Genomic DNA, 21,004 nt, shown 5'->3' with positions numbered 1-21,004 from the left:
CGCGGAAGGGAGCGCGCTCCGCCCGCCGCCCCGGCCCCGCCCACCTTCCTGGCTCCGCCCACCGCTCCCGGTCCGTCCCCGGCGGCGCTCCCCACCCAAGCCCCGCCCACCGCCCGGCCCCGCCCACCGTTGGCGCCTGCGCGCGGCCCGTGAGGCCTGCCGGTCAGTGGGTCTGAAGTCCCGCGGCGGCGCCGGCGTCCGGACGTGGCGGGTTCGAGTCCTCGCGGCCGCGCCGCAGCCCCGGTGCCCGTCCCCGACGCGCGGGCACGACCGTTGCGGGCGGCGCGGCCGCGTCCTGCGCGGCGAATCTGTCGCCGCGAATCGGCGGGCTCGGCGGCGGCGGCGGCCTCGCGAGAGTCGGGCGGGAGGACGCGCGGGCGGGCGGGGGCCGGGGCCGGGGCCCGGGCCGGGGCCGGGGCGGACGGACCCGCGCGGGCGCCGCCGTCATGACGGGCCGCGTGTGCCGCGGCTGCGGCGGCACCGACATCGAGCTGGACACGGCGCGCGGCGACGCCGTGTGCACCGGCTGCGGCTCGGTGCTCGAGGACAACATCATCGTGTCGGAGGTGCAGTTCGTGGAGAACAGCGGCGGCGGCTCGTCGGCCGTGGGCCAGTTCGTGTCGCTGGACGGTGGGTCCGCGCTGGCCGGGGGGCGCGGGGGGCGCGGGGGGGCACGGGGGATACGGGGGGACACGGGGGACACCGAGGACGCCGCGGACCCTGGCGTGCGGGTCACCGGGTGGCAGCCCTCCCGTAGCCAGGTGGTCCCCCAGTGCCCGAGCGCCCCCGGCCCCGCACCCGGGCGGGAGCTGATAACGGAATTCACGGGAGGGACACCGGTGACGCGGCCGTCCTGTCCCCCCAGCCCTCCGGTAACACGCCGCTGCGGCCGGCTGTGGGACGGCTCGGTGGCGGTCAGGGAGCCCGCCCAGCGAGCACAAAGAAAAGTTCAGTAGCCCCAAGTCCCGGGAGCTGGCTCCGCGAGCCGCCCGTCCCCGCCGCACTGCGCGGGATGTGCTCTGGGTCCCCCCCTCTGGGCCGGCGTCTTCCCCTCCGCCACTGCCGGTGACTTGGCCCTGGAGGGTGCTGGTGTCCGTGGCGGGTCCTGTCGTGGCTGCGGCGTGACCCTCCCCAGGACGGAGGACGGGCTGTGGAAGGCGCTGGGAGGGGACGGAGCTGCTGCAGCCCGTGGGACGCCCTCGGTGCACACAGTGTCCTTTCTGCAGCCCGTGCTCTTGGGCCGCGCCGTGCGCCCGGCCAGCGGGCCCTGGGAAGTGGCTCGCAGTCGTGCGGGGCGGGGGTGCGGCCGCGGGGTCGGTGTCCGTTGCCGGCCTCTTCCCCGCCGCGTCGCGGACCTTCAGCTGTGCGTGGAGGAGAGCCTGGGCTGGAGTTCGGGGTCCTCTGCTTACACAGTCCCAGTGCCCGTCAGCAAGGCGCGTGTCTCTGTCTCGCTGCCCAGCGACCTGCCTGCCTCGCGCCCAGGCTGGGGGGAGGCGCTCTGTGCCGCCCCCTGAGTGTTCCGGTAGCCCTAGGTTTTGGGCCGTGGAAGGCGAGGAAGCCCCGCTCTGCGCCGGGTTCGCCGAGAGTCGTCACCGCGCGCGGCGCTGGGCTGCTGCGGGACGCTGGCTCGTCTCCGCCGTCTTCAGTCGCGGGCGAGCGCGAGCTTCCCGAGCCGGACCTGCCTTTCGTCCGGGGAAACCCACCTGGTCCTAGAGCGTCGCTGTGCCGGGGGTCTGCTGGGTGCTGTGTGGATACCGAGGTGATGGCTCTCGTGGGACCCGTGGGGACCCGCTCCGTCCCTCGTGTTTTGGACGAGACTGTAGCGTTGCTGTTCTTGCTTCCTTGAGCGGTGGTGCCATTCACCAGTGGAGACGTCTGGGCCCAGAGGTTTCCTTTCCGGACGGTTCGCAGCCCCGAGTCCCGGATCTTGGGCAGTGTGGGCTGTAGTTCATTCGCGGTCACCCTCTCCCCGGGGGCGGCTTGGCGGTCGGACGGTGTGGTCCAGGCTTGGTCCATTTGCTCTAAGCGGCAGAGCTGTGGCTGCCCTTCCCTCATCCTTTGAGGTCTGCGGGGTCTCTCATGGTGCCCCGTTCTCTGGCCCCACACTTCCTTTCCTGTCTTCTCTCTTCCCTTTGTCCGTCCTGCGGGAAGTTGGCCGCTTCGGATGAGCTTCGCGAGGAGCGGTTGGGGTCTGCCTGGCTTCTCCCTCCCGTTCTCCACCCGTCATCTCTGACGCAGGGCGCGTGTCCGCATGCGCTTCCGGGATGACTTCCTGGGATGACTTCCTGGGATGCTGGGGCGAGGGCTGCGCGGCACCGTCTTGTGGGTGTGTCACACATTGTCAGACTGTCCCTCGAGTCCCTGGAAAGAGTGAGGACAACAGGAAGGACAGACGGTTGCAGGAGCCGACACTTAGGGGCCCTGTGGAAGGGCGCTGTGCTGAGCACACCCCACACCTGCCCCCCAGCAGCTGGGGACACAGGCTGCAGGGGACAGGACGCCCTGAGAGAGTCGCGGACGTGAGCAGGGTGCGCCCGCTGGCGTGGGGAGAAGCCGTCTCACAGCCAGCTGCCCGGGGAAGGCGCAGTTCCACGTTGTGAAGACGCTTCCCCAGCCCAGCGCCGCTCTGTCCCGGGGCTTGTCCTTGGGGGGGGGGGGCGCAGGGAGGGGCTGCAGATGCTGCGTGGCTCTTAGCCCCAGGCTGGGGAGAGGCGGCTCCTGGGGCCGCGGCTCAGTGCCCCGCCGTGCCCCCGCCCCCCGTGCCCGCTCAGGGCCGTGATCTCACGACCTGCTGACGTGGGTTCCCCCAGCTCCCAGGCAGACACGCGTGCCGGCGGCTCCCCTCGGGCCCTCCTCCGCTGCAGCCTCACCTGGAAGCCGAGCTTGCTTCTCCGCGCTCAAGGCCCAAGATCCCTCCCATGGGCCCTCATCGGGGGCCCACGGTCACTGTCTTCCCTGTTCCTTGAGAACTGCATACGGACAGTTAGCACCGCAGCGCACCTGGGACTCTGTAGATGAGATGCCAGGGCCATGGGGCCAGAAGCCCTGCCTCTGTGGGCTCCCAATGGGGCTCTTTCTGGCAAGCACCCATTGTGGGCCACGCCTGGCCTCTGGGACCCAGGAGCTCTGGTCCCCGAGTCCCCGGAAGATACTCTTGGACCAGCCCAGTGTGAGGCCGGGGTTCAGTGCTGGTGGTGTGAGTGCTCCTGGGGACCCGGTGGGCACGGGTGTGAGGAAGGCGGCCAGCCGAGAGGAGGGGTGGCTGTGTGAGGATGGCACTCGGCTCCGCGTGGCCAGAGTGGCAAGTCCGTGGGCAGAGTCGGCCTGGCTGGGGCCTTAGTGGGGTCCTGAGGCAGGGTCCTGCCGCTCCCCTGGGGAGGGGCTCGGCCTGTGTGTGGCTTCCCAGCCGGGTAGGAGTGAGTGTGCGGTGCCGTGTGTCCGCCCTGAGGGAGCCAGCAGCCCTCCCCCCGGCTGTCCCCTCTGCCGCCGGTGGTGCCGACCCCGCTGTGGACCTCTCCCTGGACGTGTCAGCACCGCTCCCCGGAGACGCGGCCTGCAGGCGGAGGGAGCTCCGGCACCCGGCCTCCTGTGGTTCCTGCTCCCGTGGGGTCCTTCCCCCTGTCCCCCAGGGAGCTCTTGCCGTGGTTTCCATAGTCACAGCGTTTCACGGCTGCAGACGTCGGCTTGTCAGTCTCGGTGTCTGTGAGCGCCGCGTTGTCACAGACAGCAGTGCTGACGTCCTTTCCACACGCTTGTGTTGGTGCCCCCCCAGCCATAATACAGTGAGGAAGGTGTGCAGCACCCAGCCCTGTTCGGGGAGGGCTCCCAGGACCGGGGCCGCCCTCGCTCGCTGGAAAAGGTCCCTCTGCCCTGGGGAACGGTGGGACCCGCGCCCGCCTGCCTGGCTGTGCCCGGCCCGGACACCTGTGACTTAGGCCTCTGAGCACAGACAGGGTGGTGTCTTGGCCAGAGTGCCTGTTCTCAGGAGACGTCGGCTGAGCTCTGCTCAAGGCCCCGGCTGGACGGGGCTGCTCTGTCTACGACGTCGCTGGCGGCGTCTCTCGGCCACCGCGCTCCATGCTGTATGGCTTCCAGAATCAGGGTGTTCATCCCTTCGGAACAGGGTCTTTGGGCGCTGCAGCTGGTGGAGAGGGGTCTCCGCTTAGCTCCCCGTGTCACCCTGTGTCCGTGTCCAGGCGGCGTCCCGGAGCACAGCACTGCCATTGCCTGGTCCGGGGTTTTCTGGGAGCCCCCAAGGGGCTCGTGTCCCGGACTGCTGAGCCCACCTCCAGGGCCTCTGGGGAAGGGCTCAGCAGCAGCGACAGAGACCCTCCCTGTAAGTCGGGTCCCTAAAGGCTGTGCTCAGCCGTGTTGTGGAGTGTGTGGGTGAACAGGGGTGGTTCTGGGGTGCTGAAGCCCCGCAGCCCGGCCTCCTCTCCCCGGTGTTGAGGTGCTGGTGTTGCTGGCTTTGGTCCCTGCACTCACAGTGGCCAGGCTTGCGGTGGCCCCTCGGCTCCTGGGTCTGCAGGTGGCGGTGGCGTGGGCGTGGCATCGGGCCTTCTGCCGCCGTCCGCGAGGGGGCGGTCTTAGCCCGGTTGTCCCGTCCTCCGGCTGCGTGTTGAGAAGTGGCGGGAATAGCCTGAAGGGGTCTGAAGGCCAGACACACCCTGCCTTGGCCGCTGTGCCCATAGGCAGTCGTTCCACTTCCCGTTCAGAGCCCCTCGGCCTCCTGCTTTACCGGTGAGACCCGCCAAACACGCACGTTTTGTACCACGCATGCGCACATTCCAGATTTCGTGTCCTGTAACCCAGCCCTGGTGGGTGTTGTCTGCTGGGTGCCAGACTCTGGCTCTGGGTGGCCAGCGGGCTTGCCGGGGGCACTGAGTCTGGAGGGGACTAGATCCCAGCGTGTCCTGAGAGCACCTGATGCCCTGAGGCTGCGCTGGGGACCTCCGGGAGCACAGGGCAGGGGTGTGTGTGTGTGTGCGCGCGCGCCCGTGTGCGCGTGCACCGGCCCCGTGTGCGAACGGGTCGGGAGACCGCCCCGGACAGAGCCGTGCGGGACACGGTGGCTGGTCCTCCTGGAGAGGCGGGGAAGGACAGCACAGGAACAGCAAGTAGAAGTCTCGGAAGAGCGGAAGGGGGTGGCCTCTGGCGGTTTGGCGAGATTCCGAGGAGGAAGGAGATCGCGTTTAATACCCAACCAGAGTGCAGTCGCTCTTCTTCCTTTTTTTAAAGATTTTGTTTATTTGAGAGAGCGGGCACGGGGGGAGGGAAAAGCGGGGATCCCGAGCAGCATCAGGTAGCACTTAAGTGGGGTCTGCCTGGCGCCTTCTGTGTCTGAGCGGGGGGTGGGGCGGGGGCCGGCGAGACACCCCTAGTTCTTGTTCCTGCAGGCGGGGCTTTGCAGGGTTCACAGTGTTTCAGTGTCCTTTTTCTTCCCTTTTTCTAAAGGCCATATTTATTTGAGAGAGGAAAGAGGGAGAGACAGAGAGAGAGTGTGAGCACCAGCAGGTGGAGAGGCAGAGGCAGAGGGAGCCCAACGTGGGGCTTGATCCCAGGACCTGGAGATCATGACCTGAGTCGAAGGCAGACGGTTAACGAGGGAGTCCCCCAGGCGCCCCCGTTATCCTTCTTTTGTTTTTTTAATATTTTATTCATTTGACAGACAGAGATCACAAGTAGGCAGAGAGGCAGGCAGAGAGAGAGGGGGAAGCAGGCTCCCTGCTGAGCAGAGAGCCCGACGTGGGGCTCGATCCCGGGACCCTGAGACCATGACCTGAGCCGAAGGCAGAGGCTTAACCCACTGAGCCACCCAGGAGCCCCTGTTATCTTTCTTCTAATGCAGTAGTCCAACTGTTTATTAAAAGTACACATGCGTTTTAAGTACGACAACATGGCGACGTTTCTCTTTTCGTAAATTAAAAGTTGGGGAGGTGCTGGAGACAGACAGGCCAAGGTGTGGCTGCCGTGGCCAGGAGCTTTGAGTGTGTGGGTCTTCCTCATGGTTCCCGTATGAAAAGATGGCAAATGTAGAGATCCCCAGGTTGGAAGAAGCCACCATCACCGAAACTGCAGGGTAGGAGATGCAGAGCCCTGACCTCAGCCCTGCAGCCCAGGGTCTGGCTCTAGGGGACTGGCAGGTAGTTTGCTGGTGGTTTGGGAAACCCCTTGGTGCCCGTCCAGGTGGTTGAATGTCCTTTGGGCCCTGCAGCTCTTTAGCCCCCAACAGGCCCAGCCTGACCCCCTCCAGGTGCTTGAGGACTCACTGCTGGTCCCTGTCCCTCCCCGTCCTGTGTGACCAGCTTCTTGAGGACAGGTTGTCTGCGGCAGTGCTCTGCTGGGGCAGCAGTAGAAACCAGAGCTCTGGGTGACAGCAAATCTCTCCCCAGGTGGTGAGTGGCCCCTGTCCTGGGCACCACGCTCTACTGGACAGGGCCACTGGGAGGGTCCTGAGGCTTTGGTAACCATGGTAACCACGCAGGAAGCAGCTGAGGATGCTGCCCGGCTGGGGTCTTGCCCTCCCAAGGCCCCTCTGCCTTGCCGTGGGGGTGGGAGTGCCGGGCCCCGGGCAGCAGGCTCCTGGCCAGCCCAGCCCAGCCCGTGGCCCAGCAGAGCCCACCTGTTGCTCTTTTCCATGTTCTCTTATTTCTTCTCGTTGCTGACTGAACTTCGGACGTGTTTTGCTGAGAGTGTTAAGGAACCTGTGGCGGCTGCTTTGGGGTTTGGTTGTGGTCCCAGGCATGCTGGACACCATGCTTGCTATGCACTGTCCGTGCTGCTGGCTGCCCGTGGGTGATCCGGAGGTCTCCGCTGGCCACACACATGGGTCATGTGCTTTCCCTGGGGCCTGTTCCGGACACAGTCTGGGTTCCCAGTCCTCCCAGGGCTGAGTTTCCATTTCATTGTCACGTGTGTCCTGGTCCGTCCCGCAGGCCCGACATCCTGCAGCTGAGGCTGTGAGGTGTCCCCTACATGCAGAAGCCTCTCAGCCTTCTGTGGACACCTGCTCACAAATGCACTGGCCCGTAGGATGGCCGCGCTTCCCCGCTCTGCTGCCTTTCCTCGGCCACCGGACGGTGGGGCGCTTCCGTCTGGCAGGCGATCCAGATGGCCGCCTGGCTGTTCGCAGAGTAACGGCCAAGTCCCAGCCCCAGGGCCACGCAGAGCGGAGTGCGTGGCCCGTCCCGGGGCATCTCGGCATTGGTGCAGGACCCAAGGCAGGGTGCCTGCAGGCCTGGCTGTGGCCACTCCTTGGGACCGGGGCCCCCTAGGCTGCCGTTCTGTGGGTGGGCTGCACACGGGTGGTGAGGAGTGCCTCCTGTAGGCCGGTTGGCTCACAGGCTCTGGGCCACAGAGGCCCACAGTCCTATGCCTGGGGGACGGGTGCAAATGACCAGTGGCCGCGGGCAGGTGTAACTCCTGTGCGAGGGCTGAGGCGGGGCACGCGGAGCGCCCTGGGGCGGGTGAGCCGTGCTCTCCTCTAGCTGCCACGGGGTAGCGTGCGCTCTGGAACACGTTAGAGAGTGCGGGTGGGCGTGGCCCCCTGCCATGGCTCAAGGTCAGGGCCACGCGGCGCGTCCTGGCATGCCTGAGGGTGCGGAGGTTTGCCGGTTGCTAAGAGTGGCCGAGGCGGCCCCAGTCCTCCAGCCATGAATGCTGATCCCACGTGTCCTCACTTCAGAAAGGCCCCATGCCGTGAGGTCGGCTGGTGTAGTTCTCTCCTGCAGGCGCTGACTAACCCGTCGGGTTTGTTTTTCTAGGTGCTGGCAAAACCCCAACGCTGGGCGGCGGCTTCCACGTGAACCTGGGAAAGGAGTCCAGAGCGCAGACCCTGCAGAACGGTACTCCCCGTGGCGGGCGCTCCGGAGGAGGGCAGGGTTCCGGGGGGGGAGGGCAGGAGTGGGCGGCCTGCAGTGACTCTGGCGAGTGCTTTCTGAAGCGGTCGAACAGGAGTGTCTTCCTCCTGCCTTCTGGGGATAGCGTCCAGTCTCGCACCAGTAATAGGACGCTAGCTGTGGTCAGCTCAGGCAGGGACGCCTTCTGCCAGGCCCTTTTGGATGTTTGCGTGAGGACACTCTCAGGAACGTCAGGGCACAGCACAGTGCCTCCTGCTGCTGCTTCCCTGTGTTCTGTGGTCTTCACGCGTGGACCTCGGAGACCCCGCAGCTTCCGCACAGACTCCGCAGTAAAGCATCGTGGCGCAGAGTCACACGGACTGCGGGGTCCCGGCGCGTGCGGAAGCCGCACTGCTGTGGTCTGTTACACGTGCGGTAGCATCACGTCTGGGGAGTCAGCGTGCGCGCCTCAGTGAAGAACTCCTCCTTGCTAACCACGCTGCCCGCCTCTGGGCTCCCAGCCCGTCCCCGTCTTCGCTGCAGCAGGGTCCGGCCCCCACGGCGCCGGCTGCTGACCGGGGGCGGGGGCCGGGGGCTGCGGTGCCCGCGGCAATTTCCTAAAACGAGACAGGAAGGACGTTCGTGGCACCGACGGGCTCTTCCTTTCACGAACGATTTCTCAGTAGCAGGCGACGCTGCTGGGCAGCATCTGACCCACGGGAGAACTTCCAAAACGGGAGTCGGTCCTCCCCAACCTGCCGCTGCGCTGTGACTCCGTGTGCGGGACAGTCTAGGTCCCCTGCCGTCATCTGAGCCGCCCGCACGGCCTCTCCCCCGGGAGCAGTCCCCGTGTCAGGAACGCACCTTCTCTGCTCGCCCACAAGACGCCGCGCCGCCGCCTTTCAAGAGTGATCGGGAGACTATGGCCGTTCAGTCCCGCCTTCTGGCCCCGCTTCTGGCTCTGGTTCTCTCGCTGTTTCCACCACATCGGCAGGGACTCCCCCGACTCAAGACTCGGACCCTCACCGTCACCCATGAGGGCTGGAATCCACTTCCTCCGAACCCCTGTGGATAGTCTGACTCTTCCCACACGTCGTGGATCTTCTTGACGGCATCTGGAACGGAGAATCCTTTTCGGGATGTTTCCATCCACTTTGCCCCGATCCATCAGAGGAATCACTATTATGGCAGCTACAGCCTTAGGACAGGCATTTCTTGATAATAAGACTTAAAAATCAAAGTGATTCCTTGATCCGTAGGCTGACTGTGTGGCAGCAGGCGTGAACACAACATTAATCTCATCATCCATCTCCGTCCAGGCTCTTGGGCGCCCAGGTGCCCTGCCAGTGAGCAGTAATGTTTGCTGGACTTTTTTTTTTTAAGATTTTATTTATTTATTTATTTGAGAGAAAAAGCATACGCAGGGGGAGCAGAAGAGGGAGAGGGAGAAGCAGATCCTGCTGAGCAGGCAGTGGGGCTCGATCCCAGGACCCTGGGATCACGACCTGAGCCGAAGGCAGAGGCTTAACCGACTGAGGCACCCAGGCGCCCCCGAGCAGTACTGGCAGGAGACCTCTTGTTTTCTGAGCAGCAGGTCTCAACAGCGGGCTGGAAATACTCAGTAAACCGTGTCATCGGGGCTTTGAGGTTCCGCTCGTGGAGCGCAGGCAGAGTAGAGGCAGGAGGACTGTGGGGCCCAGATGTTCAGGAGGGTGAGTGAGCGCGGCTTCCACTCCCAAGTCACCAGCTGCGTCGCCGCTAACAGGAGGCTCAGCCCGGCCTCCGAAGCTTAGACGACAGGCACTGGGCTCGCCTCTCCGGCTGCAGAAGTCCTAGATGGCCCCTGCATGGCTCGCTCTTCGGGAGAACGTGCTCGGCCTCTCCATCGGCACGGCGGGCTCCCCTCGCACGGGTCCTGACGGAGCCAGCTGCTGCCTTAAGCCTCCCGAGCCCACCTGTGCCGCCTCCAGTCTTTCCCGGTGCAGGCTCGTCCCCTCTCCGCCTCCAGGGGACCGAAGAGTCGGGGCCTGGCTCTGGACCAGGCTTTCGCGGGAGGGAATGTCGTGGCGGCCGGTTTGATCTCTCCGGACCACTCAGCCTTTCTCCGGTCGGCGTGAAGGCCGTCTCGCTTTCTTATCCCTGTGCTCGCTGGAGTGGCACTTTTAATTTCCTCGAGAACTTTTCCTTTGCATCCACGGCCAGGCTCACTGTCTGATGTCAGAGGCCAAGCTGTCGGCCCCTCCTGCCTTCCACGTGCCTTCCTCTCCGCACTCACTTCCAGCTTTGATGTAAAGCGAGAGACGGCGGCTCTTCCTTTCACCGGACGCCACTTAGCGACCACCGCGGGCTTATCTAACTGGCCGAGTTCCAACATTGTTGTGTCTCGGGGACCAGGGAGACCCGAGGAGAGGGGGAGGGAGGGGGAACGGCTGGTGGGGGGAGCCGTCAGGACACACACGACATTGATGAAGTTCATGGTCTTCCGTGGGTGTGGCTCGCCGCGGCCGGAAGCCATTGCAACAGGAACACCGAAGATCACGGCTCACAGACGACCGTAATGGCCCAAACAATGAGTAACATTTTGAAATGTTGGGAGAACTACCGAAGTGTGACCCAGAGACACGTGAGCGAGTGTGGTTGGGAAAATGGTGCCCACAGCGGTGCTGGCAGCAGGTGCCAGGAGCCCTCCGTCTGTGAGGAGCGCGGCGTCTCTGCAGGACAAGACGCCCGCCGGCTGGGGAGGCGGCTGGGCGAGCTTCGCGCTCAGGGACCTCCACCCCTGTGGGTGCGTGTGGGACCTGCTCTGGCCACGGCCCAGGCGTGTGGTCAGTACCTCGGACGCGTGCTCCTTCCTTCACGGCCGTGGTTTGCTCTTAGCGTGGCTCTTTCTCGTGAGCGGTGACGCCGTGTGCAGGACCTCCATCCTTTGAAACGGTGGATGTTTGCCTTACGGCCCAGCACGTGGGCACGTCTGGTCCCCAGGGCTCGTGAAAGGAGGGTTTTTCTGCACACGCGTGTGAGTGTCCCTCAGGCCAGGCTCCTCGCGATGCTTGCTAAGTTTGGTTTGGCTCCTTCTGTCCCCTGAGGACACATGAAGACCCCCACGGTGACGGTGGGTCCCCCCGTAGCGTGGTCGGGCTTCTGTCTGACCGGGCGCGCACAGACGTGGACTTGTTCCTGGCGGGCAGCCCGACCGTCTGGTGCACAAGGAGCGCTCTGCCCTCCACCCTGTGGCGCTGGCCCAGCTCCACCCACTTCCTTCCCGCTGGTGCAGCCACACTGTGTGCTTCCTCCTTGGCGGACCTGAAGGTCCCCTGTGTGTGCAGGACGTTCCTGGTGCAGAGCGTCTGCTCCAACACGCCGGCACGCTGTGTCCACTGGGCTCGCGCGTGTGTCCGAGCCCGCACCATCGTAAGAGCAGCCTCGGTGCCCACACACGTGGTGGGAGACGGCAGAAGCAGTCCATCCCGTGAGGAGGACTGACCCCTGGGCGCAGTGTGAAGCCGACTGTGCACGGTGCTCCAGGGGCATCCGCCGAGCTCCGTGGGGAAGTGCTCTGCCGCCCGGGCAGCCTGCAGCCCTGAGACCCTCGCTGTGGGCCTCTGCAGACCCTTCTGCGGGGCTCCTGCTGGGGGACGGCGGCCCGGTGCCTGCAGGACGGCCTGACTACCCCGCCAGCAGCCCGGGTGGGTGTCCCCTCCTGCCACGGGCCGCATCACATCTTTGCCCCCTGAGTCGGGGCTGCGGGGCTCAGGGAGGCCAGCAGGTCCAGCCCCTGTCCTGTTGCTTCCGACCATAGCTGTCCACACAGTGCTGGGGGCCGGCGCGGTCCTTGCCGGGCGGTGAGCCTGCGCGGTATTGCCCTCCTGTCCCCAGAGATTTCCTTCTCTCTTGGCGCTGGCGGGTTGACGGCTTTCATCTCCTTCCTGTCACCTGGCACGTCGCCGCGGGTCCTGCACACGCTGTCGAAGGCGTACTTGGCGCATCTCTGAAGAGTTGGGGCTCCTCCCACCTGCTGTGGGCCTTGTGCCTTCCAGGCCTGCCGCCGCGTCCCTGCTGCTGGGTGCTGGTGCCCCTCCTGCCCCGTGGGCACGCGGTGCACTGACCCGCCGCGGAGAGGCGCTCGTGGGAGCCCCGGCCGGAGGCTGCACCCTTTGCCAGGTTTGGGTGCAGCCTGGGAACGGAGCTTCCGGAGCTTCCGTCGGTGTAGGTGTGTGAGGTGCTGCTCGCCGCTCTAGGAGACAGCAGAGCTGGGGCGTGAGCCGCCTGACGGCGTCGGCCCTGGTCGAGGTTCACGCTCATGGGGCTTTGCCATGCCCTGGCCTCTGTCCCGAACGGCGCTGCTGGCACACCTTTCCCAGGCCGGTCTCTGGTTTTTGGCAGTGGACTCCGGTGTGGTTTGCAAGCAGACCCTGCGGGCCCCTTGTCCTTGCTCTGGGCACGTGCGGTGGGCCCGGCGGGCGCCCACAGAAGGCAGGAGCTGGCGACCCGGGCCGTCAGCATGGAAGGTGACTGCCAGGCTCTCGGTCTCTCTCTTCATCTTTCCCAACTGGGCCCTTTGCGGTTTCCGTCTGTCTTTGGAGTCGTGGCTCGACGGGTCCTCTTCTTGGGAGACACTTCTGTCCTTTCCGTGTGTCTGTCTGCTCTGTTAAGTACACGGAGAGCGTGGGGCACCGGACGCACTGGCGGTCAGCATGCTGCCCGCTGAGCGTCCGTGCTGACATGGGCCTCACCGGTCAGGGAGGTTGTGTTCCTGGAGGCCAGGCCACTGCTCTGCCCTGGGGCCTGTGCTGTGTGGGGGCACCACACGGCCGCCCGCTAGGGGCTTCCCTTCCGGCCACCAGCCACGGCCGCCCGTGTCGTCCTTTGGTGACGGCAGCTGGTGGGCATGTGCCCGCGGGGGGCGTCTGGGGCAGCTGGGGACTGTGCTCACGTGAGCACGGCTGAGCTATCCGCCCGCCGCCCACGGCCCTGTGAGCGCAGGACCACGTGGTCCCTGGTGTCCACCGTGTGTGCGCTTGGGCCGTCGGGAGAGCCCGTTCCTGGGAGGCGCCCGCCCGCTGTGCCTTTGCACGCGTGTTGTGAGAAGTTGAGCTGCCATTCTGTCCCTGCTTGGTCGATGTTTTCACACATCCCGGGCCCGAGTCCTTGCCGGAACACATGCACCGTGGGTCCTTGCCCCAGCTGACGGCTGGGCTTTTCACGCTCCTGTCTCTTAAGGCATAGAAGTGTCCAAATTTCTGTGAAGTCCGAATACGTTGGCTTTTTATGTTAGGGGATTTTGTGACTTAAGAAATTGTGTCTCCTCCAAGATCTGAGGACCTCCCGTGTTTGCGTCCGGAGGCGTTGTTTCCTGGTGCGCAGTTAGGGCTGGGACCTACCGCGGGTCGGTCTCGCGCAGGTGGCGTCAGGGTGCGGTGAGGTTTCCATCTCTCAGTGCGGAAGTCCAGGTGTCCCGTCCATCAGCAAGGCTGTCCTTTCCGCAGGATGCTGAACTGGTCCATTTGTCCCCAGTGGCCATATGTGGGACAGTCGACCCCAGCCTGTGCCGGGACACCAGAGTCTGTGGTGTCTCTGTAATGGCGCTCTGTGGGTCTGCGTGTGCTGAGGCCGGCGCGCTCACCGAGGCCTCCCACGTGAGGCTCTCCGCTCTGTCCCCCTTCAGCCCGGTCTCGGCTTCTCTGGCTCCCTTGTGTGGCCGAGTATGGCAGTCGGCTGTGGCTGTCCACAGGGAGACTTGCCCAGAGTTTGGCTGGGGTCAGCTGGTGCAGAATGGCTCCATTTCCTTAGAAATGTGGTCACCCGTAGCTGCCGCCCCGTGGGCAGGCCCGTGGTCTGTGGCCGCCATTACTCCTGCCCCTTTCCCCATCTTCACGCTGTCACTCGTGTCCCGGGCTCTGTGCGTGTTCCTGCCGTGCTGTGTGCGTGTGGCTGCTGTCCCCGGCGCCGTGGGGCAGGGTGGTGACCACGTGTGTTCTTGGCCGGCTCCTGACCTTGACGTGACAGTGGCCACTGGCGTGTTGTCCGCAGGCATGATGTTAGCATTTCCTCACGTGTCCGTGTGGGTCTGTTGAAGTCCTGGTACGGGTTTTCTTTTTATCTGGTTGCTGTGGTGAACTGCCCTGATTCTGTGGATGTTAGGCTCCCCTCGTGCTTCTGGGACAAGCCCCCTGGGGCCACGGGGCACCCTGTCTGCTGTCTGTAAAGGCCCCAGCGTCCTCCTAGATGTGGGGGAGGACATGAAGCCATCTGGACCTTCGTCTGGGCCTTCAGTTTTCTCTCTTAAGTCTAAAGGTGGAAGGAGCAGCTTCTCGGATGCGACGCCTTTTCCTAGGGTTTTAGTGGGACCACTTCGGTTTTTCTCTCCCCCCTTGTCGGGTTTGGTGAGACGTCATTTTCAGACTCAGACTGTTGTCGGGGTCGCTGGTAAGACCCTCTCCCTGGGCTCTGGGGCCTCCTGACGCGGGAGGATGGCCTTCTCCCCTCCCGACCGTGCTGATCTGTGCTTCCCCCCGTTCCCCTCAAGCGGTCTCGCTGGGGACCGATCAGGCTGGCAGCTGTGCTCACCTCCGCAGAGCGCCCGCTCGTGCCCTCTGTCCTGTTTGCTTCCCGCCTGGCTGGGGTCCTCCCCCTCATTCCTTCCCTGCGACGTTCCCGGCTCCCTGTTCCTCTGCAGCTTCTTGGTGTGGAGGATCTGGCCACCGTTCCAGGCCTTCTCGTGGTGGTGTCTGCGAGGACAGCGTGGATGGCCGCAGGCTCTGCTCAGCCGGGACCCTCAAGCTCAGAGACGGCGCTTTCTCCTTTTTGTTCCATGGCCTTCTTCACACTTGGTTTTAAACGACCTCTGGTCTCCCAGCGCAGTTGTCGAGCCGGCCCTGGAGCACACCCTCAACCAGGTGCAGGGGTCCCCCACGGCCCAGCTGCTGGGCCGCTGCTTGTCCCGGGGGCTGCGAGCCGCCTCGCCGTCCTCAGCCTCCTCCCGTCCTTGACCGTTTCTCCCTGGGCACATTCGAGCGGTCCTGGCCGTGGATTTGGGGCGATCCCTTGTCTTTGCCCCACGTCAGGGTGTACGGGCTCTCGTGCCTTGGCACTGGTGACCCAGCCTTGTGTGCTGCCGCGTCCCTCCCTTCCCCGTGCTGTGCTCCTTAGAGACCGGCCCCTGAGACGGGCGGGCTGGGGCTGTGCCACGACCGGCAGAGCCGTGGAGATGGGTCAGGCTTCTCCCCCAAGTGTGGCGCTGCCCCCGCAGCCTCGCCGTCCACCTTCCTTCTGCCCCACAGTGCTCGCGCCCGTGTCCCCGCCCTCAGTTCTGTGTGCAAGTCGAGTCCTTGCTCCGCAGGCCTGGGGTTTCTCCCTGTGGCCTCCTGCTGTCCTTATGCTGTGTCCTTCTTCTTTCCGATAACCCTCCTACAGTAGTCTGCGCCGCATCTGGAGGGAGAGGCCTCTGAGGCAGCTGCGAGCCTCCCTGTGGACCCCGCTGGCAGCCGCTCCTCCTCCGCCCCCGAGCCCAGTGGCAAGGTCTTTATCTGTGTCTGCTCGGCCCTTGGCTTGGTTTTGAGTTTTGTTTTGTTTTGAAGTAGGCCCCACACCCAACACGGGGCTGGAACTCACGATGCTGAGATCGAGACCAGAGCCGAGGTCAAGAGTCAGACACTCCACTGACGGAGCTACCAAGAAGCCCCTAATTTTGAGTTTTATCTCATTTTTTATTTTTTTAAAACAATTAAAAAAATTTTTTTATTTATTTGAGAGAGAGTGACAGGAAGAGAGATCACAGAGGCAGAGGGAGAAGCAGGATCCCCGCTGAGCAGAGAGCCCGACGCGGGGCTCGATCCCAGGACCCTGAGATCATGACCTGAGCCAAAGGCAGAGGCTGAACCCACTGAGCCACCCAGGCGCCCCCTGATTTTAAGTTTTAAAAAAAGTTTGTTCGTGTTTTTGATAGTCAGGGGCTGTATCTTTTTAATTATAGCCTCTTGATAGATTTTTTTTTAGGATTTTATTGATTTATTTGACAGAGACACAGCGACAGAGGGAGCACAAGCAGGGGGAGTGGGAGAGGGAGAAGCAGGCTTCCCGCTGAGCAGGGAGCCCGACCTGGGGCTCGATCCCAGGACCCCGGGACTGTGACCTGAGCTGAAGGCAGACGCTCAACGTCTGAGCCCCCCAGGCGCCTGCTCCTGATACATTTCTGTGAACGGCGTCTCTTCTGATACTCTGGAGAGCGACATGGGCTTTGAACGCGTTTTCTGTTATTGGTGGCTTGTGGAGCCTGGAGTTTGTCTGCCTTTTGTTGCCTTTTCCCATGAAGTCACTGATTCTCGGTGTCCCTCTCACGTCTGCAAATAGGCTTCTGTCGCAGGTGCCCCCTGAGCCGGTCAGGGTTGTCGCTGTGACGCGTGGCCTTGCTGGGGCACCATCGTGGCCACTGCACTGGCCTGACTGTGGGGCCTGGCCGGTGTCACAAAGGTCCTCCTGGTCTGGGGTGTTGTGGGGGGCTGTCCTGTGGACGGAGGGCCTGAGACTGGAGCGGGTCTGCCCGAGACCCATCTTCTGCGTGTTCCTGGGGCACTTTCCCAGCCCTGGCCCTGCTCTGCGCTCATTTTGCTGCCCTCGCCGTTGCCGCAGGCCTGGAGGATGCTGTCCAGCCACTGGCTCGAGTGCAGAGACGGGCCCAGTTCTCACAGACTGCCGGTGTTGAGGCAGCTGTGTGCTAGCGTGCTTGCTTGTAGTGTTCCCGTGTGGGGAGGAGCCTGGGGAGGACGGGCGCGGCCGGTCAGTCGGGAGGACGGGCGCGGCCGGTCAGTCGGCCACCGGTCTTGCAGGAGTTTCTACGCGTTAACATCGTTGCTCGCCCAGAAGTGCACGCCCGCGTCCCGCGACTCTCCAGTTTGCCTGCTGGGCTTGCTGACCCCACACAGCGGACTCTCACCCGGGGGGTGGCTGGCGGGGCGGGGGACTGCTGACGGGACGGGGTCTCTTTCGGGGTGACGAGATAGTCTGAATCGTGGCGAATATGCAAAATCCGCTCTTTTAAAGATTCTGCTTTAGAGGTAGAGGGTGCGGACACTTGCGCACAAGCAGGGGAGCAGCGGGGGGGGGGCCGACTGCCCAGCAGGGAGCCTGACACGGGCCTCCACCCCAGGACCCCGGGATCATGACCTGAGCTGAAGGCAGACGCTCAACCGGCTGAGCCCCCCAGGCGCCCCTAAAATTACTGAGGCGTGTACCCAAAGTGGCCGGTTTTAACAGTGTGGACTGTATGCGACGGAGACGGTACCAGGCAACCTACTGCAGTACTTCCGAGGCCCCAGGCCACCAGGGAGCCCCCTTTGTCCCAAGAACTCCCAGGCCAGTGGGGAGCCTGTGCTAGGCCCCTTCTGTCCAGTCAGGGCCGTGGCCCTAGGGACGGTGACCCCCGCCCGTGCCGGTTCAGCCGACTACAGGCCTCCAGGCTGGACAGGGTGCTCTGCCGGGAGGGGTGCTGACCATGCGGTCCCCCGGCTGCCGGTCCCTTGGGGCGCTGGCTCCCCAGGTGCCCACCTGTGGCTGGCGGGCGCTGTTCGCCGTGTGCGTGGGGCGGGCAGGCCGGGCCGAGGGAGCTGAGAAAGCCCACAGCCCCCGCCTTCCCCAGCCTGCTGTCCTTGTCAGAGGGCACCAGCCTTCTGTGGGTGACACGAGTCCCTGGCTGCTTTCCCTGGCCCAGCTCAGGGGGGCCTTTGCCCGGAGAGCATGGATCTGGGGAGCGAGAGGGTGCCAGGTGGGGTGGGGAGTCTGTATGCCGGGGTCCAGTGTGGTAGCTGGGAGAGGGGTGCGGACGGGTGCTTACAGTGCAGCTCTTGCTGTGCTCTGACGTGGGTGTCTGGCTTCCTGGTTCTGTGCCGTTTGGCACATGGCCTGCGGCGACCCTCCTGTCCACACACACAGGACGTCTGTGTCCCCCCCTCTCCCAGCTTCTGGGATGTGCTTACCCAGGACCGGGCGTGTGCACATCAAGTCCCGCAGTCCACTCATGTCCCAGCAGCCCCTTCCCACCTTGAATCTGCCCAGTGCTGTCCCCGCCCTTGGGGCCCCAGAGGGCTGGAGCCGCAGCTCTTGGGGTGGGGGTTGGCATGGGAGCTGCTGGCCAGGACGCACGCAGGGCCCTGCTTGGAGGGCTAGGGGCCACGACCCAAGCTCCCGGGTGCTGGAGCAGGAGCAGGCACTCAGCTGTGGGGCCGTGGCCGTCCGGCCATGTCGTCCGTCCCTGTCAGGAGGCCACGTCTGTGTGGAGCACGTGGCGATACTCAGTGGCAAGGAGTGGCTCCTGGCTGGCCGACACGCGGCTCTCTGCCGGCCCCGGAGCCGCCGGGGTGAGGAGGGAGTGGAAGTCATGGGCCCCTGTGCCCGCACACGAGGCTTGGGCCCCACGAGAAGTGGACCCGACGCTGCAGAAGGGCGCGGGCCGGCGTGCGTCTCTGGTGCTGGGAGCCAGTGGTAACGTCTCGTGTTGTGTCCTAGGGAGACGCCAGATCCACCACCTGGGGAGCCAGCTGCAGCTCAACCAGCACTGCCTGGACACAGCCTTCAACTTCTTCAAGATGGCCGTGAGCAAGCACTTGACCCGCGGCCGCAGGATGGCACACGTGATCGCGGCCTGCCTCTACCTGGTGTGCCGCACCGAGGGTACCCCGCGTATCCTTTTCCTCGGGCTCCTTGTGTGGGACGGCTCTGCGCGGGTCTCCCCGACTGGGCTCAGTCGCGGCCGTGACCCGCTGTCCGTGTTCCCTTCTGGCCCTGGGGACGGACTGTCGCGATGGATGCCGTGGCCTCTCACCAGCTGGGAACGGGGCAGCCGGGCGCCCGGCCCCCGTGGCCATTGGGGAGGGCAGGATGCACTCTGAGACTGGCCGCTGTCCTGCCGTCCTCCTGCCCCCACCACCGTCCGCCAGCCCTTCTTGGAGAGCATGGGGATCTGTTCCCCCGTTGCGGTTGGGCTGCTGGCCCTCTTGCACGGAACTGGCAGGCCGTCCCGTGCGCCCCCCTGGGAGAGCCTTTGGGGCTTTTTCGCCCTTCGCCTGGGCTACTCTCCCTCTGCACCTGCTCTGTTTTCTGCCGTCCCCTGGGTTCCATTCACCTCTCTGACACGGGACCCCTGCTCCTGGCCCCATGTCCTTGTTCTGCACAGCACGGCCTCCAGTGGTTTCCTGCAGGTGGTCTCCCTTCCGCCTGTGCTCTTGGGGCTGGGCCGGTGGGCCCCAGGCTGCACTGGTTTCCAGGATGTGGACAGTGGTGCCCACTCCTCTGTTGAGCAGCTGGGTGCCCTGACCCTTGGGCCTGCGTCTGTGGTGACTGTGCTGTTCCCTGGAGGCCCTTGCTCTCCAAGCTGTGGACCCAGAGTCCCAGCCAGGGCCTCTCGAGCTGCTCATGTTTCCTCCCTGCGCGTCACTCTGGCTCACAGCGCGGCCGCCAGTTGCCTTCTCGTGTGTACTTTCTCCTCGCTCCCACTTCCCTTTCACGGCGGGGCAGTCTGTCTCCCATCACGTCTTCATTTCTGCTCCCGCACTTGGACCCGGAGGAGCTCTGTGTCCTCTGAGCGCTGCCTCTTGGTGGTGTCCTGTTCTGGGGACACGATGCCCGTGCTGCTCTTGGGGCCGCAGCCACCCTCTGGGTGCCTCTCGCGGCATCTGTGTCCCCCTCACAGGCTGTCCTCACTGGCCGTGGCTCTTGTAGGTACGTGTGAGCCACTGGAAGGGTCCTGGAAGCAGGGTGCGTGGCTAGACGTGTTGGCTGCCCTTCCGGTTGGGCAGTCCTCCGTACGAGAATCTCTCATTAAAATGTAAGATTTTGGAAACCTGGGATTTGAGCACGGAGTACGTGACGCAGGTGAATGCTGGAAGTGGACGTGGGCTTCGGGTTCCTGTCACCGCATCCGCCGGATGCTACCCGATGCACCTGCCTGGCCTCTGTTGTGCTCTGTTCCCCCCAAAACCTGTGTGTGGTGCTGATGTCCCTGAGCGGGTGCACAGAGCTCAAGGCTGGGCTGGCGCTGCCCGAGTCCCCAGGAGTGCCGGGGAGCTGGACGCAGTGCAGGCCAGGCTCTGGAATCTGGCCGGAGAGTGGGGGCTCAGAGCAGATGCTCCCGTGGGAGAAGTAGTTGTAGACAAGCCGCCCAGCTCGCTGGCCACGGGAGGAGCAGTGCTGTGCCTTGTACGCTACGGCGGGAGGGAGAGGGCACGGCCCCTGTGGGGGACCCTTTCTTACTACGGCAGAGTTTCCCCTCGGCCTCCTAAGAAGTGTCCTCAGACACACTGGGCCACGGTGCCCACAGCAGCACTCACTGCCACCCGAAGGGGCAGCTGGACAGGAGCCAGGCCCAGAAGGGTCTTGCTGTCTAGCCCGCTATCCCTGGACAGAAGCATCAGGGGGCAGCCACACAGCCCTGTCGTTGCCAGGTGGGTCCACGTGCACCCGCGGGAGGGTTCTCGCTGTCACAGCTGCCACTGGAGCCTGTGGCGTTCACGGGGTCCTGCCGAGCTGCCAGTAGGCCTGAGCTTGGAAGCTGTGTGTGCGGGGAGGCCACTGTCACCTGTGACTGGTCACCACCCCTGGGGGCCTGAGTGGGAGCAACAGATACGCCCAGCACACCACTGCCTGCAGCCCTCCTGCTCCAGGCTGGCACACGTCAGGGGTGGCCGGTGTCACCGGGCCCCAGGAAGTTGCAGACTCAAAGACCACGCACTGATGTGTTGGCCGACTGGGGGCTTCTGGCCCCTGGGGGCTGCTGGCCAGCATGTCCGTCCTGCCCTGACCGGAGTGTGTGGCTGTGTCTGGGGTTGAGGTCCGGGCCAGGTGTCTGTGCGGCGAGTAGCCTCCCCGCCAGCTGTGGCCATCATGGTGGGCCCTTCCTGGGGCTGAACTCTAGCCGAGGGCCACCTTTGCGTCTGGTCCTTTACGGTGCGTGTGCGCACTTGTTTTTCTGCCCTGCTCGTAGAAACGCTCTTGTGGGGTCCCTTCCAGAAGCTTTTAGTTGTACAGGTTCCCTCAGAATTGGGGTTTCCGAGGGGTGGGCTTTGCTGCTCTCCCAGGTGCCCCCTCCTTGGGGGTCCGTGCCATCCCCGGCCCCCTGTTCTTCTCGGGAAGCTTTTGAACCAGATTGCCGAATCCTCTGAGAAACCGTGCAGGAT

At 64.6% G+C, this 21,004-nt stretch overlaps 1 protein-coding gene across 2 annotated transcripts in view; it reads left to right on the top strand.

The window, feature by feature from the left end:
* The first annotated feature begins 422 nt into the window (after positions 1-422).
* The window catches only part of LOC111148796 (BRF1, RNA polymerase III transcription initiation factor subunit), a 45,710-nt gene continuing 25,128 nt past the window's right edge, over positions 423-21,004 (top strand). Inside the window, exons 1-3 of one of the 2 annotated variants that reach the window (XM_022505607.1) lie at positions 423-630; positions 7,764-7,844; positions 18,339-18,512. In XM_022505607.1, the coding sequence (XP_022361315.1) occupies positions 447-630; positions 7,764-7,844; positions 18,339-18,512 (439 nt within the window). In that variant the 5' untranslated portion in view covers positions 423-446. The remainder of the gene's footprint in view (positions 631-7,763; positions 7,845-18,338; positions 18,513-21,004) is intronic. The other variant, XM_022505608.1, reaches the window with a different exon arrangement.

The sequence above is a fragment of the Enhydra lutris genome, unplaced genomic scaffold, assembly GCF_002288905.1.
Source record: "Enhydra lutris kenyoni isolate GAN:26980312 unplaced genomic scaffold, ASM228890v2 scaffoldscaffold20, whole genome shotgun sequence".
In the NCBI taxonomy this organism is placed as follows: Eukaryota; Metazoa; Chordata; class Mammalia; order Carnivora; family Mustelidae; genus Enhydra; species Enhydra lutris.
This window is presented reverse-complemented; position numbering and strand designations above follow the sequence as displayed.